This window comes from Pan paniscus, chromosome 8 (assembly GCF_029289425.2).
Source record: "Pan paniscus chromosome 8, NHGRI_mPanPan1-v2.0_pri, whole genome shotgun sequence".
Taxonomy (NCBI): domain Eukaryota; kingdom Metazoa; phylum Chordata; class Mammalia; order Primates; family Hominidae; genus Pan; species Pan paniscus.
Genome location: NC_073257.2, coordinates 104926339 through 104946163, shown reverse-complemented (window position 1 = coordinate 104946163; position 19825 = coordinate 104926339). Strand labels below are relative to the sequence as shown.

Genomic DNA, 19825 nt, shown 5'->3' with positions numbered 1-19825 from the left:
TTTAGGTGGTGGTATGGGTAGGAGAGATGTCATTACAATAATTTTGATAATACCTGAGATATTAAAGGCTTAGATGAAGTGAAATAATGAATTATGTATTTTCAGTGTAACCCATAACATTTTAAATGCAACAGATCAATTAACAGTCAAACCACACTATATGATCCTTGACTAATTTCCTGATTTGATATGAACTAGGTATATTTCAAAAGTATTCTCTCTACAGCAGGTATGGTTTCTGAAAATTCATGCTAATGTCTACAATGTATTTGAAATCCTAAGTGATGCAGAATAAATGAAAAGTATTACCAGTAGCTTTTGCAACATACCACAGACACAGTCAACTTACTTCATAGCACAACTGTGCCTCCCTTCATGCCGCTCATCTCTCACCTCCCATCTTGGTGCTCCCATGAGACATCATCAGAGGCAAGAGAGGTCATAAGACTTACCTAGCACCCATATACACACAACCCAGAAATGTAGAGAGTTAAGGTCAGGGGGTTGAACTCTTAACCAATAAGAAGAGCAAGTCAGAGATAAGTTCTCCTTTCCTCTTCCTGGAGGGAAGGTTATGATTTGCAATAACATATACAACCTCCCTAAAGGTATTTAAATAACTCAATAACTCACCCTCATATTTGCTCTCTCAACTTTCCTTTCTCATTTCCCTTTCCCTAAAACTAGGATTCGGAGAACTTCCCTAGGATTATACTCCCTAAAAAAGTAGTAAAATACATGATTTTTACCTCAGACTCTGCTTTCTGGGAAAATTCAGGTGAAGATATATAGAAAGTTTATCATCTTAGGCAGAGAGCAGAAGTCAGAGACCAGACCCTGGATCCTTTCTAAAATTTAGCCACAAATCTCCTACGTTTTATCTGTTTCTAAATGCAAGCAAAAACAGCACCACAATAGATTACCATTTCTCCTTTAGATACACATAATGCTGTTTTTACAAAATTGTAACAGTAATCCATAACCACTAGAAAAATACAAAACCTATAAGGGGAATATAAAAAGCACCTATGATCTGATGCTATCATGTTGTAATTAACTCATCAGCATTTGGCCACATATCCATCCAGTCATATATCTACACTTCCAGTTCTGTAAGCTCATACTCTATTCAACAATATATAATGGAATTTACCTTATAAATTATTTTCAAACAAATTATTATCCTATATGTAAAGTCTTTTATTATAAGGTAATGATGTCCTTATAGTTGGAATGTTAAGTCTCTGATTTTTAAAAATAAACAAAGTAGAGCAAATTTCCCTATATGTTAAACCTCTGACAAGGTGTCTGTTTTTATAAATACAAGATACTTTTAAAAATGTACATGTCATCACTAAATGGAGAACATGTGAGTACTCTAATGATTCTCTGGCCTACAAAGTACAAATTATGCCACTGTTCTTACTTCATTTGCCTTCCCTTGGGTATTTCCATTTCACCAGAGTTTGTCCTACCATAGAATTGGTTACTTCAGTCTCTTCTATTCTTTTTAAATATAACTTCCTGCATACAAAAAAATTTACAAGATACATGAAAAAGTACAAAATTTTTATTAAATTCTAAGTGGAAAAAATAAGACACAACTATATGATGTCTGAATCACTTCCAATGTACAGACATAAAGAGATGAAAAATAAAGGGATAGAGAAAGATATACCATATTGACACTAATCGAAAGAAAGGTAGATCAGCTATATTAATTTCAGATTAAACAGATTTCAGAGCAAGGAAAATTATTAGGGATAACGAACATTACATAATGATAAAATGGTCAATTCTCCAAGAAGACACAGCAATCCTTACTGTGTATGTAACTAACAACAAAGCATCAAAATATGTGAAGCAAAAACTAACAGAACTGTAAAGGAAAATAAATAAATACACTATTACAAGTGCAGACCTCAGCAAGCCTCTAACAATAATTGACAGGTTCAGCAGGCAGAAATTCAATAAAGACATAGTTGAACTGAACAGTACCATCAATCAACCGGATCTAATTGGCATTGATAGAATACTTCATCCAACAACTACAAAATACACATTTTTCTCAAGCTCACATGGAACATCAAGACAGATCACATTCTGGGCCACAAAACATGCCTTAACAAATTTAAAGGAACAGAAATTATACAAAGCTAATATCATACTTAATGGTGAGAAACAAGATGTTTTTCCCCCATGAGATTAAGAACAAGGTAAAGAAGCTCCCTCTCACCATTCCCAGTCAACATCATACTACATGGAAGCAGTAGCTAATGAAATAAGACAAGAAAAAAAGGTATTAAGACTGGGAAAAAAGAAACAGAAGTCTTTGCAGGTAGCATGAAATGTATCTATATAAAAACCTTCAACAAAAAATTTTCTGGAACTAATACCAACTCTGATAGAAGTAATTAAAGAAAATCTATATAAATGGAAAGATATTCCATATTAATGAATACGAAGACTCAATATCACCAACTGATGATATCAGTTCTCCCGAACTTGATCTACAGATTCAATGCAATCCCAATCAAAACCCCAACAACTTACTTTGTGAATATCAACAATGTGATTCTGAAGTTCATATAGACAGGCAAAAGACCCAGAATAGCCACACAATATTGAAGAACAAAGTTGAAGGATAGATTGACACTACCCAACTTCAAGACTTAATACTGTATAAAGTTATAATATTAAAGACTGTATGGTAAAGGTGAAAAGATTAACAAGTAGGTTAAAATGAAACAGAAAGCACAGAAATACACAAATACAGTTAACTGAGGAAATTCAATGGAAAAAGAGTAGTTCTTTAAATAAATGCTGCTGGAACAACTGGACATTCACATGCAAAAAAAGTGAATAAATAAATGTAAACAGTGACCTTCACTTTTTATAAAAATTAATTCAAAATAGATCATAGACCTAAATGTAAAACACGAAACTCTAAGACTCTAGAAGATAACACAAAGGAAAATTTAGATGACCTTGGGTTTGGCAATTAGTTTTTAGAAACACCAAAGCACAATACATGAGGGAAAGAAAAAAAGGTAAACTGGATTTTTCCAATTTAACGTCATTAAAACTAAAACTTCCTACTCTTTAAAAACACTGTTAAGAAAATGAAAAAACAAGCCACAGACTGGGAGAAAATATGTTCGAAACACAAATTGAATCAAGGACTTGAATCCAAAATATAAAAAGCACACTTAAAACTCAACAATCCAAAAATAAGCCACCAAATTAAAAAGTGATCAAAAGACTTGGACACCTCGCTAAAGAAGACATACATGTGAGAAGATGCTCAACATCATGTGTCATTAGTGAATTACAAATTAAAATAACAATGAGATATCATTACACACCTATTAGAATAGGCAAAATCTGAAAAAATGACAACACTAAATCCTGTGAAGGATGTGGAGCAACAGAAACTCTCATTCATTCTGGAGGGAGTGCAAAATAGTACAGCCACTTCTGAAGACAGTTTGGCAGATTCTTACAAAACTAAACATAGTCTTACCATATGATCCAGCAATCACATCCCCAGGTATTTACCCAAATTAATTGAAAATTTACATCCATAAAACCTGCACACAAATGTTTATGGCAGCTTTATTCACAATTGCCAAAACTTGGAAGCAACAAGATGTCCTTCAAAGGTGAATGGATAAACTATGGTTCATCCATACAGTGTAGTATTATTCAGTGATAAAAAAGAAATAAGTTATCAAGTCACAAAAGGACATAGAGGAACCTTAAATGCATATTGCCAAGCGAAATAAGCCAGTCTGAACATGTTATATATATACTGTATTATTTCAACTATCTGACATTCTGGAAAAGATAAAACTATAGAAACAGTACAAAGTTCAGTAATTGGTACAGGTTCACAGCAGGGAAGGATGGGGAAAGATAGGGAGCACAGGAAAGTTTTCAGGCAGTGAAACTATTCTGTATGATACTGTAATGGATACATGATATATGTCTGCCAAAATCCACAGAACTGTACAACACAGAGTGAACTCTACTGTAAAACTATGGACTCTGGTAAATACTTATGTGTCAATATTGGTTCATCAGTTAAAGTAAATGTACCATATTAATGCAAGACATTAATAACAGAAAAACTGCTTGGAAAGAAGAGGAAAAGTATATGGGAACTCTGTACTTTGTGTTTAATATTTCTGTAAACCTAAAACTGCTCTAAAAAATAAAATCTATTAAATAAAAAAAATAAGCAAAAGATGTGAACAGACACTTCACAAAAGAAAACATACAAACAGCCAAATACCAAATAAAATAAAAGGCACTTATGATACTTAAAGATCTCTAGATAAGCCAATTCTAAAGGTTTTCTTGCCACTGAAATTCAACATTCCCAAACCTTTATCATCTAGATGCCCTGGATTGTGTCTAATCTAAATCCTTTCTTTCTACAGTCTAAACCCATGATTTTTCTACCTCTGATTTCACTGATGGTAAAAAAAAAAAAAAAAAAAAAAAAAAAAAAAAAACCTGTTTATTCTGATCTATAAACAATCAGTCATCAGGAAAATGCAAATTGAAACAATGAGATACTATTTTATACTTACCAAAATGGCTCAACTAGAACAACTAATTAAACACCATATGTTTGCAAGGATGTGGAGCAAATGAAATTCTTATATTAATACATTGCTAATGGAAGCGTAAATGGTACTACTAAAATAATTATTTTTTAAATTATATTTTTAAAGTCTATTTTTCAAATCATATTTTAAATAGAAAAGTATTTAACGGTTTCTTAAAAAGTGTAGCATTCATTTATGCTATCACTGAGCAATTCTACTCCTATATATTTACTAAATGGAAATATAAACATATCCCTACAAAAAAGACTTGTACCTTAATTTCATGGCAGTCTTATTCATAATACCTGCAAACCTGAAACCACCCAAATAGCAACTAATGGATAGATAAACAAATTCTAGCAATAAAAAGAAATTATGCAACCACAGACGAATTTTAAAAACATTATCGGGAGTGAAGAAGATTCCATTTATATCAATTCTAAAAACACACAAAACTAATCTACGATGCTAAAAATCAGAAAGTGGTTATTTCTAGAGAAGGAAGGAGAAATTGGAAAGAGGTATGAGCAAACTGTGGGGGTAATGGAAGTATTCTTCATCTTGTTTTGGTGGCAGTGACTGTGAGGAAGTATAAGAAAGCTTTTGGGTGGCAATAACATTCAACATCTTAAACTTGGTGGCTACACAGGTATGTTTATTTTAGTATAACATAAACAAAAATGTACAAGTCATAAGTCTACAACTCCAAGAATCTCTAAAAAGCAAACACAAGAGGCTACCTGAAAAAAAAATTTGGAGATCAAAAAAGAGCTCCTAGAAATTAAAAATTAGCAGAAATTTTTAAAAATCAGCACCACCTTTGGAAGGTAAAGATGAAATAATCTCATAGAAAAAAGAGCAAGCAGACAAAGAGATTTTAAAACGTCAAAGAAGAGATAAGAAAATTAGAGAACCAATCTAGAAGACTGAACTATTAATATCCTAGAGAAATAAGAAAACAGAAGGAAAAAAATAATTCAAAAAAACTTCCTAATGCTTAAGGATATTATGAGATTAAAGGATAATTTCCAGATTAAAAGAAGGCTCACTAAGTACCCACCACAAAAAGTACCCACCACATCAAAGCACATCATCAGGAAATGATAGACCACAGAGGACAAAGAGAATGTTCTAAAAGAGAGAAAAGGTAGGTCACAAACTAACAACTTCAAACTGTGTGTGTGTGTGTGTGTGTGTGTGTGTGTAATAAGTCCACCTAGCACATACATCTTAGTTCCTTGTTTTTGTTTTTCTTTGAGACAGGGTTTTGCTGTCACCCAGGCTGGGGTGCAGTGGCTCATTCTCAGCTCACTGCAACTGCCTCCCTGTCTCAAGAGATCCTCCTGCCTCAGCACCCACCCCCCACCAACCCCCCAGTAGCTAGGACTACAGGCACGCGCTACCATGCTCAGCTATTTTTTTTTTTTTTTCAGTAGAGATGGGGTTTTACCATACGGGCCAGGCTGGTCTCAAACTCTTGAGCTTAAGCAATCCACCTGCCTTAGCCTCCCAAAGTGCTGAGATTACAGGTGTGAGCCACTGCTCCCAACCCATACATCTTAGTTTCTAAATACCATTAATACTAAAAGGAGCTAGGGTACCCTGGAGAATGGCTGCTTCCAGATCTGAGGCAAAAAAAAAAAAAAAAAAAAAAGGCACAATGAGAGCTTGGAACATCTTACAATACAATAAACACAAAAATACTCAAAGACAAAGACACAGGAACTGGCTTGAGAGGTTTCTCTTGTTAAATTTGAAACAATTTGTGCATCAAAATGAATAATGACAATAATAAATTATAATATATTTATTTTAAAAATGCATAAGTTCACAGCCATAATCGGAAAAAAAGAAAAAAGGTGGTGGTGGGGAATAAAAAGCTCTTCTTTATATATATAAAAGCCAGTTAATAAATGTTTAAGAAATAATAGAATTTTTAAAATCAACATCTTGTAAATCCAATATAATAACGGATTAAGGCAAGAATGATAAAACTACTGGGTGAAAACCTGTTAGGAAACAGGACCCACATACTACTTATTAATTGCAAAGAGAAAAATATACCTTTTCAAAAGACATCTGGTAGACTTCCCCTTAACCAAATGATCAAATTTAGCATAACCTAAGGACAACATGACTTTATAAGCCTCCTGATGTCATGCAATGTGAGGTATCACTTATGCCATACTCTTGCCAAAACCTTTTAACTTGAATCTAAACATGAAGAAACAACTAGATAAATCCAAAATGCCCTGGTCTACAAGAGAACTGACCTGGACTCTTCCATGAAAAAAACAAAGAACAGGAGGACTGTTCTAGATTAAAAGGGACAAAAGAACACATACGAATCAATGTTTTCAGGGAGGGAAAAAGACGTAAGACATTTTGGGGATAGTTGAGAAAATGTGAGTATAAATATTAGATTATATTACTGAAAAACCAATAATGCCCCAAACTGGAAAATAATATGGTAATAATTAAAAGTTAGTTATTCAAAGACATAAATATAAATACCAAAATAATCCATTAAAAGAGGTAAAAGTTTTTGCTCCTATAAAGAAGGAATGGTGAATGGGAAATAGGAAAGGTGATATCTGTTTTTTTTTTTTTGGCAGCAAACGTGTAGGAAAATTATTTGAATCTTTAAAATGTGAGGATATATAACATTGATTTAAAAAGAGAATATATTTTTAATACATACGTGAAAGAAAATAAGACTTTCAGAATAGCTTTTGGCTTGTTTATTACAGGGAAAAAATCATTCTACTAAATGGTATTAACTGGTAAAGCCTAATGAAATTCAACATGTAGCACCATGAAGCAGGACATACACACATCTTTTACTATAGGTCTGTGGATGTGTTCTGATAATTAAGTAGTTACTAACCAAGAAGAAATCATTTTTTCCCTAGTCCAAATTGTCTAATTTATTCTGGTTTTTCTATGTTACTTTTGAATCATTTGTTTTTTTTCTTTTGTTTTTTGGGGGGTAGGGGGTGGGGAGGTGAAATGAGGTCTCCCTATATTGCCCACGCTGGTCTCAAACTCCTGGGTTCAAGTGATCCTCCTGCCTCAGACTCCCAAAGTGCCGGGATTACAAGCATGAGCCATGACACCTGGCCAAAACTGTTCGTCTTTAAAATATTTTAAACATCACTATATCCAATGCTCCTATGGCAATCAATAAACTACTTTAAATTACTTTCTTTTTCATCTGTCATATATGCATTTGAGTTATAAAACAGAATGTGAACTACTACATTCACCCAGATTGTCAAAATATAACTGCCTACACTCTTTTCCTTCCACAATATGCACTTAGCCCTTAGTTACATGCAAAATTATTATGTTGGTAAGCTAATCAATATTTTCATTCCTGTTCGGCTATTTGTACTTGATCAACATTACCAATCCTTGATATCATTTATAAAGGACAATGATTTATTAATAAAAGGCTAAGATTTGCTTTAGTGGATTATCCTGATGTGTGAATTTTAAGTACAAAGGTTAGTGTAATGAAGAAAGCAAAACTCATGATTCACTATGATTTATAGTAAATGTATCTGTCCTTTCAATAATAGAAAAAAATTCTTATTTAAAACAATAGGAAAAAACCAACTCACCTTTTGGCACTCATCTGTTCTTTCAGCTTACTGTACATTTCTAGCACTGCATTAAAAAATATAACATTTTAGCTTTCAAAATGAAAAGAAAATATTTTGAGACATGAAAATAATCAAAGCAGGAAAGAGTATATTACAAATTCATTAGACTTCTACAACTTGAGTTAGGCTAATATTTTCAAATAAAATGTTAAATACTTCAAGTATATGAAAACATGTTAATTTCCTTATATACTGAACATTTTATTATATACACACATACACATATATACATATAAATGTATTATACTGAACCTGGAACACTTGTATATGCTAACCACGTATAACTGAGACATTAGCCTACTAACAATTATCCTATCCAGAAACTACTAATATTTCTTCCCTGAAATAGAACTGGAACTTTAGACTTTAGTTATTTGAGAGAGAAAGTTGAGTGTGAGATTCACTGATTTTTGACTCAACATACCAAATAAAATAACACACTTGTGTTAAACTCACTATAAACAAAAGTTTATACCAAATCCACAAAGAAAGAAAAGCGTCAAAAGCTTACAGTAGTAGGAGTGAATTATAATACAGCCAGAAGTAAACATAACAAAGCATCTTTATTCATTTCATCCTTTCTATCAAATGCAATTGTTTGATAGAAAGGAATGCAATTATTCAATAAATTATTCTTTGCCAAGATAATATAGTGTCACTAAAAAGGTTTTAAACCTTTTTACCCTTTAAACTTAGAATTTCAAAGTACAGAATGAGTACACACTTTGCTTTCCCTCTACAATATGGACAGACAACATTTTTTTCCAGATTTTTCTACAGTCATATGACTCCTCCTAGGGGTCTCCAAGTTTACAAAAAACATCGCTTATGTGTCTGAAAACCATAAAAACTGCAGTGGTAGCTGTAGTGAATCAACCCTGACTCTGTCGCCTCACAGGACCCTATGTATATCTCTATCATAGCCTCTATATTGTAATGTAATTTTTTTCACATTTTCCAACCAAAGCATTAGAGGGAACACATAAACTGGGAGAGAGCCTGCTGCAATAAGTATAAACTTTCTTTGAAGTCTCCAATCTTAACAGTTCATGTAAATTTCATATCTACCTCATGCTATTTCAATATAAAAATAATGCTTTCCTCAAAAACAGTAAAAACTAATACACCAGGAAAATAAATGCATTGTTTATGCCATGATTTTTTTTTTTTTTTTTTTTTTGAGACAAGGTCTCACTCTGTCACCCAGGTTACAGGGCAGTGGCACGATCATGGCCTACTGCAGCCTCAACCTCTTGGGCTCAAGTAATTCTCTCACCTCAGCCTCCCCAGCAGTTAGAACCACAGGTACGCCACCACAGCTGGCTAATTTTTTTTTTTTTTAATTTTAATTTTCTGTAGAGACAGGGACTCCCTATGTTGCCCAGGCTGTTCTCAAACTCCTGGCCTCAAATGATCCTCCCACCTCAGCCTCCTAAAGTGCTGGGATTACAGTCATGAGTCACCATGCCCAAGCTATGACTTCTTACATCTTTTCATACTCCTCCTAATCCACGGAAGAGTTAGGCAACTGCACTGCAACTGATGACTTACTTGTCTTTATTCCCATAAGATCTGTGAACTCCAAGTATCTGAGACAGGTCTCAATCAATTTAGAAAGTTATTTTGCCAAGATTAAGGGCATGCCCATGACACAGTCTCAGAAAGTCCTGAAAACATGTGCCCAAGTCGTCAGGTGTACAGTTTGCTTTTATACATTTTAGAGAGACATGAGACATCAATCAATACGTGTAAGATGTATATTGGTTCAGTCTGGTAAGGCGGGACAACTCAGAAGTGGGGGCTCCCAGATTAGAAGTAGGTAAGAGACAAAAGGTTGCATTCTTTTGAGTCCTTGATCAGCCTTCCACTGAATATACAATTTAGTCTGGCCCAGTGAATCTGCATTTTTATACAAATAAAAGGGCAGAGGAAGCAATCAGATATGCATTTGTCTCAGGTGAGCCTCAGAGGGATGACTTTGTGTTCTGTCTGTCCTTTGTCCACAAGGAATTTCCAGTGGGCAAATTGTGAGGGAGTATGTAGCTTCTTATCTTTGTACCTATCTTATTCAGGAGGAAAATAGGAGGCAGGTTTGCCTGACACAGTTCCCAGCTTGACTTTTTTCTTGGCTTAGTGATTTTGGGGTCCCAAGATTTATTTTCCTTTCACAGATTGTAGGATCCTTCAAAAGCTGAGATTGTGTCATTTCCAACTTTATAGTTCCAATACCTACCATGATGCCTCACACACACACACAAACACATTTATAAGTGGATAGTAGGACAGAAAGATGAATAGAGGAAAGCAGGTAGTTCTGGATGTCGCCATTAGGAACACAATATTTATATGAACTAAGAGTTGCGGCCTAGCCTTAAAAACGAAGACAGTAGCAGTAACAAACGGCTGACCTCTACTTCCCTTTATTTCTCTATTTTACGTAGCCCAGTAGGGGAATAAGCTGAATTTGGCTCTTGCTCATTCCATCAGTACCCAATTTTTAAGGTTTATTATCAGACAGGGACAAAACATTCAAACTTAGAGGACATCTTCATGGCTATTACAATGCACCTGACGGTGGCAAAGAGGTATTATTAAACATGACTATAAGGAAATAGGTTTCTCAACCCTGAAACTTAACATAATAAGCCAACATTTTATTTACTCAAAGTTTTTATGTAAATATACCTGGTCCATCAGAGATTAAGCTGAGTAGAATTTCATTGATTCTAAAAAAAAAGAAAAGCTATTCTCACAAGTCAAAAAACAGGCCAGGCGCAGTGGCTCACACCTGTAATCCCAGCACTTTAGGAAGCTGGGGTGGATGGATCACTTGAGGCCAGGAGCTTGAGACCAGCCTGCCCAACATGGTGAAACCCCACCTCTACTAAAAATACTGAAATTAGTCGGGCATGGTGGCGCATGCTTGTAATCCCAGCTACTTGGGAGGCTGAGGTTGCAGTGAACCAAGATTAAGCCACTGCACTCCAGCCTGGCCAACAGAGTGAGACTCTGTCTCAAATAATAATAATAATAATAATAATAATACAATTTTTTTAGCCAAAAAAATCCGCTAACAGTTTTAACAATATAATTTTTAGTCTAAGCTAAATTTACATTATAAAAATAGCATATAGCGGGTGCAGTGGCTCACACCTGTAATCCTAGCACTTTGGGAGGCCGAGGCAGGCAGATCATTTGAGGCCAGAAGTTTGAAACCAGCCTGGCCAAAATGGTGAAACCCCACCTCTACTGTAAATACAAAAATTAGGCAGGCATGGTGGTGGCGCCTATAATCCCAGCTACTCAGGAGGCTGAGGCAGGAGAATGACTTGAGCCCAGAAGGTGGAGGTTGTAATGAGCAGAGATCACACCACTGCACTCCAGCCTGGGAGATAGAGTGAGACTCCGCCAAAAAAAAAAAAAAAAAATATATATATATATATATATATATATATATATATATATATAATATAAAACATCTCATCATCTCATTCTATTCTGCTGAATATGGAGGTTTAGGCTCCTTCCTAAAAAAAACAATAATAAGTTTAAAAATGGGACAAAAGATGGATTCAGCTTACTATATTTAAAAAAAAAAAAAAAAAAAAGGCCGGGTGTGGTGGCTCATGCCTGTAATCCCAGCACTAGGCTAGGACAAGGGGATTGCTTGAGCCTAGGAGTTCAAGGCTGCAGTGAGCTATGATCATGCCACTGCACTCTAGCTTGGGCAACAGAGTGAGACTCTATCTCTAAAAAAATTAAAAATTAAAATAAATAAAAAGAAAAAAGTCATATACCTGCTTCCTTTTGTTTGAACAGAATGCATCCAACTTAAAGTATATTAAATCCAGGTAAAGAAAATACTAGTTAATTTCCTCAGAATTTATCTGATGCCCAAGTAATATTTAGCCCTAACAAAGAGACCAGAAACAGCGTTTCCAAAATACAGGAGGAAAGGCAAGAATGGTGAAGATCCGGCTCTTTTGATGTTTTTCTTACCTTATCAGCACAATGAGATTGTGAGCAAAGCAAAAACAACCTGCTAAGTGACAAACAAAAAACAATGGAAAACTAGAGGTAAAAAATCAGGCAAATTAGGTAAAGGTGAGAAAATGTAACCAAAAGACTCTCCCCATGGGAAAGTATTCCGAGGAAAAACAAAAAAGGGTTATGGGGGACAAAAGGCAAAAGAGGCCAAAAGGAATGGAAATGTAGAAGTTGCTGTTCTAGGAAACTGATGTGACATATAATCAAACAAGAGCTTTCTAATATGACAAAAGCATGAAAATTCAGGGAATAAAATGAACCTGAAAGATAAGCATGGTCTTTGTTGTGAGGCAATCACCAAATAATCTGTAATTCCCATACCAAAGAATCACTACTTGCTATTATTAAATTACAACTTTACCAAGCCAAACGTTTTATTATAGACAAGTTTAACTCACCAGGAAGGCATAACTGCAATTTTTCTACTACAGTTGTAATATTTCTCTGCTGAATTCTACATCGAATGATATCTTCTGTGTGGACTATCACCTTAGAAAAGAAGGAATGTTCATATTTTTAAACAAACAGTTAAAGAACAACTACATACTGAATACCCAGAAAAGTATCATTTTCTCACCTCTTTTCCAGCATCTTGAAACCTTCGGTTGGTATCAGTAACTTGCACCTTAAAAATTTAATTTCACCTTAGTTAGACAAATATGCATAAAACTGCCCTGATGTAACTGCTCACCCTTGTAATCAGATCATGCTTCATGAGAAACTTAGAACAAAGAAATGCAAATTCAAATTAACTCTACAGCTTGAACTTGAACTTTTGATTGAAAAGGGCTTTTGTTAACTTCAATTACTTATGACAGTTCTTTTTAACAGATTCTGTGGCAAACTTCTCAAATTTACTCAGGATTTTTGAACTTTACTTGCTTCTCTAAGTCTGTCAAACAATTCAAATCACTGACCCAATTGACCACTGGTCCCCTTTTGATAACTTCAATGAGGTCTATGTGCCATTCATTGTCTGTAGGAAATGGTGATTGCATTTTATGGTAATTAAACATTCATACTTTGCTGAATGCAAACACTGGGTGGTTGATTAACATCAAACACAGAAATTTCAATCCACAGCAACATTTTAATGCTGCAGGTGCAGGCAAAGCTCAACCTCAAATTTTCCCACATATTAAGTGACTCATTAGGTCATCATAGTAAGGAAGCACATTCTGGTTTATTAAAAATCTCATTAATTTCTGAACAAAGATGCTCAGTGACCTCATTGATGCTGTAGTTAGTCTCTTGTTATCTGAATATCCTTTATACAATGGTTTTCTAATCATAACCTTTGGTGAACCAGGGTCATTTTGTCTGCTAAGTGCTCTAAACGTAAAGAAAGATAAATAGGACAATTCTTATAATTAAATATTTTTTATCCTGACTGAACAAATCTAGGTCTCTTTTAATAAATAATGTTTTAGCTGTATGGCAGAAAGTGTAGACCAACTTTCTTTAAGAAAAATACACACTGCTGTTAAACTTTTCAAAAAGTTTTAACATTATTAAATAATGCTGAGAACATAACTATTTATCGTAAGTTTTTAAAGGAATTTTAGAGGATAACATTTTATAAATATTGTACTAACTGTCATTTTAGAAATTCAAAAACTGCAAATAGGGCCTTTCATTGTATGCATGTTTTGAGTTCACTTCCCTGCATGGAAAGAAATCCTGTTAAGTCAGTGCATTACTTGCTTCAGAAAAAGAGAATACTCCTGTCATTAGCATGACAACTGTGTTAATAGAGCATAAAGAGCATTCCCTAATACATATACTAATTCACTTCTTGAAAGTAACATACTTAATAATGACTTGTACATATGTACTATCAACTAAGACTTGAGTAATTTAATGAGAACAAAGGCAAACAATTTTAACATATTTCTTACCTTCAGTTTTTCTGCATCAGTCCTTACTTTAAGGAGTTCTGTAATAGCATCTACAAAACCCTGATGATGAAAATTACACATCTTTTCAATTTCCTTGTCATGATTACGGATACAAGCATCTAACTTTTCCATAAACTTCTTGTGCGCATTTGGTTGGTCATCATACACAGACCTGAATGTATATAAGAAAGCTAAAATTAACCAAAATGTATTATTTAGTAAGCCTGATCTTTGCAAGAGGTGATATCTTAAAATTAAATCTCTGAACAAATAAACTGGTGATAATATTACCTTTAGCAGAAATAATTTGCGTGAAAGTATTTTATTTCTTCTTGAACATGATAATATTAAAAGAACCACACAAGCTCTAGATATAGCATGAGGTATCTGGAAATAAAGGCATGAGGCTCAGGAGATGTGGGCCTAATACAAGTCTTTAACATACTAACATTCAAAAACAAAGAATTACTGAGTGAATGAATGATTAAAGAATGAATGAACAAACTCATGATTTTTACAGCATTTACTATGTAAAGTAAATGCTCATGTTCTAAATGCTTTATATATTAACTCTTTAATCCCCACAACAAGGCTACAAAGTAAGCATTGTTATTACCCTTGCTTTACAGAAGAGTTACAGATTACTGAACTGCCATAAATTCCACAACCAGCACAAGTGATAGCTGGGATATGACTCCTGATAGTCCGGCTCCAGGGTTCATATTCTCAGATACAAGCCCATATTGCAGTCACCACAATGTTTCCTAAACATGGCATATTCATTCGTACTGTCTCTCAGCTCATGCTGTCTCCACAGAGAGCGTACCCCTCTATTCACCATGCAGTAAAGGACTACCCTTGCCACTGATTCCTGGGAGGAAAGCCTTTGGCATACCCTGCCTGGTAAGTGTCTTCTTTGTTTACCTGGAAGGCTTTGACTGCCAAATAGCAGATGCTAACAGTGTGACTCATGGTGAGGCCTGAGGCCACACAGTTTTAGCTGTGGAGGGGCAGGAGGTCAGCAATGTGGGCAGTCAGCCAAGTCTACATGGGTAGTCAGTCATGGCTATATGACCAAACTCCAATAAAATTCCTGGATACCAAAGCTTGGATGAGCTTCCCTGATTGACAATACTCCATGCGTGTTACCACACATCACTGCTGGGAGCAGTAAGTGCTGTCCACAATTCCACTGAGAAAGGACAACTGAAAGCTCACTCGTGGAACTCTCCTAGTCCCTGTCCTATGTGCCTTTTCTGTTGTTGATTTTAATCTGTGTAGTTTTTTGAAAGTTTTTGTTGTTGTTGTTTTTGCTGTAACAAACAGTAACTATGAGTGTAACAACTTTGCTGAATTTTGCAAGTCCCTCTAGCAAATTTTTGAACCTGAGAGTGGTCTTGGGAACTTTCCAAACCTCACCCCCACATCCGTTGCCCATTGTTTGAGGTTCATTTCAAGTCCCATTTCTTCCAGCAGGCCTTTGCCAATCATTCCCATGCCAAGTAATCTTTTCATCTGCAGGACAGGTAAACTTACAACCCCTTACAGTTATTCTGACACGTAATCATATATTACTTTGTATTGTAATTTACATGTTTTGTATTTAAAATATATTTTGTTTCCCCAAATAGACCATAAACTTCTTGAGGGTAGCCTCTGTCTTAGGTTTTTAATGAATACACTCTCTAATACAAGAGGTAACAATATAGGATACCAATTATTAAGAATTTAGACTCTTGGCAGCCAGGTGCAGTGGCTCACACCTGTAATCCCAGCATTTTGGGAGCCGATGTGGACAGATCACTTGAGGTCAGGAGTTTGAGACCAGCCTGGCCAACATGGTGAAACACTGTCTCTACTAAAAATACAAAAATTAGCTGGGCGTCGTGGCAGGTGCCTGTAATCTCAGCTACTCAGGACGCTGAGGCAGGAGAATCGCTTGAACCCGGGAGGCAGAGGTTGCAGTGAGCAAAGATCATACTACTGCACCCCAGCCTGGGTGACAGAGTGAAACTCCGTCTAAAAAAGAAAAAAAAGAATTTAGGTTCTTGGCATCTATGACTACATTCTAATGTACGTCAAATATAAATTCTAATTTTTTTAATTTTTTAAAAAATTTAGGTTCTGTAAGAGCTGAGTTAGAACTAGGCTCTGATCTTGGACATATTCTCTTTTCTATCTCCATGTCATCTTGACTTGTAGCTTTAAATTCCATAAGCACACTGACACCTGCTAAATTTTTATCTCTGCCCTGACCTCTCCTCAAACTCATATATCTCTCCAATTAGATGTCTGATAAGCATCTCAAATATGTCCGAAAATGAATTCCTGATCTCCTTTCACAAAACCTGCCCTTCCCATAGTCTTCCTCATCTCAGTAAACCCCACTTTTCTAGTTGCTCAGGCAAAAAACCTCAGACTCACCCTTGACTATTCTCCTTCTCCAGCAAACTACCTCCCCATTGGTATCACCCTGGACTAAGCCAACAACATGTCTTGCGTAGATTTGTCAACTGCTTCCTAACTGGTCTCCCTGATTCCATCCTTGTTCCCTTTCAGTCTGTTCTCAATACAGCAGCCAGATGATAGCTAACGGGAATTGTCCCATTAAAACCTAAGGCAAAGCTCATGTCTCTCTTCTGCTCAAAACCCAATTTATCTTACAACAGCCCATAAGACCCTACATAATTTTGCCTCTTGTTACCTCACTGACCTCACTTCCTGTTACTTACTCTCCATTTTACTTATTCCATGCCAGCAACACTGGCCTCCTCATGGCTTTCTTAATACACAGGCATATTCCCATCTATGCTATCTAGATAGACCAGACACAGAGACAGATAGATAGGCAGACAGACAGATACACACACACACACACACACACACACACTATCCCCTTCCCTGCTTTATTTTTTAATCTTCTAAAACAAAGGAGTTTATCACTATATCATTCCTTCCACTGTAGAATATACTCTCCGTTTCACACTTTTAAGTATTATCTGTCTTCCCCTACTGGAATGTAAGTTGCATGAGGACATAGTTTTTGACTGTTTTGTTCCCTATTGTATCCCCAGCCCTAGAATAGTGTCTATCATATAACAGAAGCTCAATAAATAATTCATTAATAAATGGATGAATTAATAGATGAATGGATGGAATTAGAAAAGGCACTTACTAGCAGTTCAACCTCAGGTAAGCCACCTGAATTCTCTAAGTATCAGTTTTCACAACCATAAAATCGGGATAAAAATAGCACATACAGCAATGAACAAGTAGAATTTGAAGTTAAACACACAATACTATTTACATTAGCATCCTCCAAAATGAAATACTTAGATATAAATCTAAAAAATACACAAGATCTACAGGAGGAAAACTACAAAACTCTGATTTTAAAAAAATCAAGGAACTAAATAAATGAAGAACTATTCCATGTTTATGAAGAGGAAGACAATATCATTAAGGTATCAGTTCTTCCCAACTTCATTTATAGATTCAAGGCAATCCCAATCAAAATCCCAGCAAGTTATTTTGCAGACATCGATAAACTGATTCTTGGGTTTATATAGAAAGGCAGAAGACCCAAAATAGCCAACACAATATTGAAAAAGGACAAAATTCAGCCAGGCATGGTGGCGCACGCCTGTAGTCCCAGCTACTCGGGAGGCTGAGATGGGAAAATTGCTTGAGCCCAGGAGTTTGAGACGGAAATGAGCCATGATTGTGCCACCGCACTCCAACCTGGGTGACAGAGCGCAACCCCCACTCTGAAAAAGAACGAAAGAAAAAAAAAAAGAACAGAATTGGAATACTGACAACACGACCCAAGATTTACTATAAAGTTACAGTCATCAAGATTGCATGGTATTGGTAAAACAAACAGATCAATGGAACAGAATAGACAGACCAGAAATAAACCCACATAAACACAGTAACTGAATTTTGACAAAGGAGCAAAGGTTATACAATAGAGAAAAGACAGTCTTCAACAAATGGTGCTAAAACAACCGGACATACACATGCAAAGAAATGAATCTAGACTAGACCTTGAATGATAATGATGTGTCAATGTAGGTTCATCAGTTTTTAAAAATCTACTACTGTGGTGAGGGATATTGACGCTGGGGAGGCTTTGGATGAGTAGGATAGGGAATATATGGGAAATCTCTGTACTTCCTCCCAATCTTGCTAGAAACCTAAAACTACTCTAAAGAAAAAAAAGTCTTTAAAAAATAGTATCTACATTAGAGTGTTAGGAGGATTAAATTAGTAAACATGAAAAATTCTTAAACAATAACTGACACATGGTAAGTGCTTAACATACACTAATGACTAGTATAGTATGCACATGAGACAACCAAATCCTCGTTAAACAAGTGAACCAGTGGCTGAACAACTGAGTACTAGATACAAATATCAAATAAATATGACCAAAACTCAATTATCACACCAAAGGATCTGACTACCACTAACACCTAACATTTTTATATGTCCTTTTGCATTTTTTACATTTAGTGTTTCATTTATTTCTTTTACACATCAGAGAAACTATCACTGCCTCTTTTTCACAAATGAGTAAACAGTATAGAAATGATAAATGACTTGCTCAACGTAGCCTAGCTGGTGAGTAACTGAGGCAGTACTAAAATTCCTACTTCGTACTTTTCCCACAATTAACATATATAACAAGAACTATTAACTAAATAACATTATTTCTAAGGAAAATTCTTGTGCAAGAAGTTTATCTTAACTGATCTTGGTGTGCTATAAACAAATTTTTATTTCATGATTATGAGAAAGTATTGTATTTAAGTAATATACATACGCATTTCTATGTTTTTTAACACATTTTATTAAAAGTTGGACATTTATCTGGCTCTTAAAATACCAAATAATAAACATAATACACCAAAAGAATTTTTTATATTACAATTATCACATTGGAGCAAAAATCTAGCAAGAGATATTTCAGGACTACCCGAATACAGAGTCCCTTCAAGGGAGGATTTGACTGCCTTTGTGGATATAAAGGAGATACTGTCATCCCTTTTGAAGAAGAGTAATAACATAAATAAACAGGAAGAAGAGAACAATAGTTCTTTCCCAGAAGTCTATTTCAGTTTAGAAAGTTCTCAAAGTAAATCCTTTGGTATGTTTTTCCAATATATTCTTCAAAGTTTTAAAAACAAAACTCCTCCTGCTTTATAGTAATTCAGGGTACTGCCAGTGCATCTACTATAGCATCACAGGTGAACTCCTCTTTTTCTGTTGTGCTATAATGGAGAAAAACAATATTTTTTTTTTAGAATATATGCAATACCCACCCTCCAATAATAGAAAACCAAAGCCTGAGAGGGGTAAACTATTTACATTCCATGCCTTCCGCTGTTAAAAAATAGAACCGTAAGCTCCAATGAAAGAAATAAAAATAATATTAAGGAATTAGTACTGTGAATGAGAAGAGTAGGTCTTGATCTATTACGAAGTCTCAGGCTGTCCCAACTCTCTCCTGACCCTAGATAATCATTTGCTATTCCAGACATGCACATAAGCTGTACTCACAGCTGATACCACCACGTGTCACCCACAACCCATATCAATG

The 19825-nt window shown here is 35.2% G+C and overlaps 1 protein-coding gene across 23 annotated transcripts in view; it reads right to left on the bottom strand.

Moving 5' to 3' along the window:
• EXOC6 (exocyst complex component 6) overlaps positions 1 to 19825 on the bottom strand; it is a 257578-nt gene that overhangs the window by 149278 nt on the left and 88475 nt on the right. For all 23 annotated transcript variants that reach the window (XM_055093148.3, XM_055093149.3, XM_055093140.3 and 20 more), the window contains 4 exons: positions 14224 to 14395; positions 12903 to 12950; positions 12724 to 12814; positions 8237 to 8282 (listed from right to left, as the gene is read on the bottom strand). In XM_055093148.3, coding sequence (XP_054949123.1) covers positions 8237 to 8282; positions 12724 to 12814; positions 12903 to 12950; positions 14224 to 14395 — 357 coding nt within the window. The remainder of the gene's footprint in view (positions 1 to 8236; positions 8283 to 12723; positions 12815 to 12902; positions 12951 to 14223; positions 14396 to 19825) is intronic.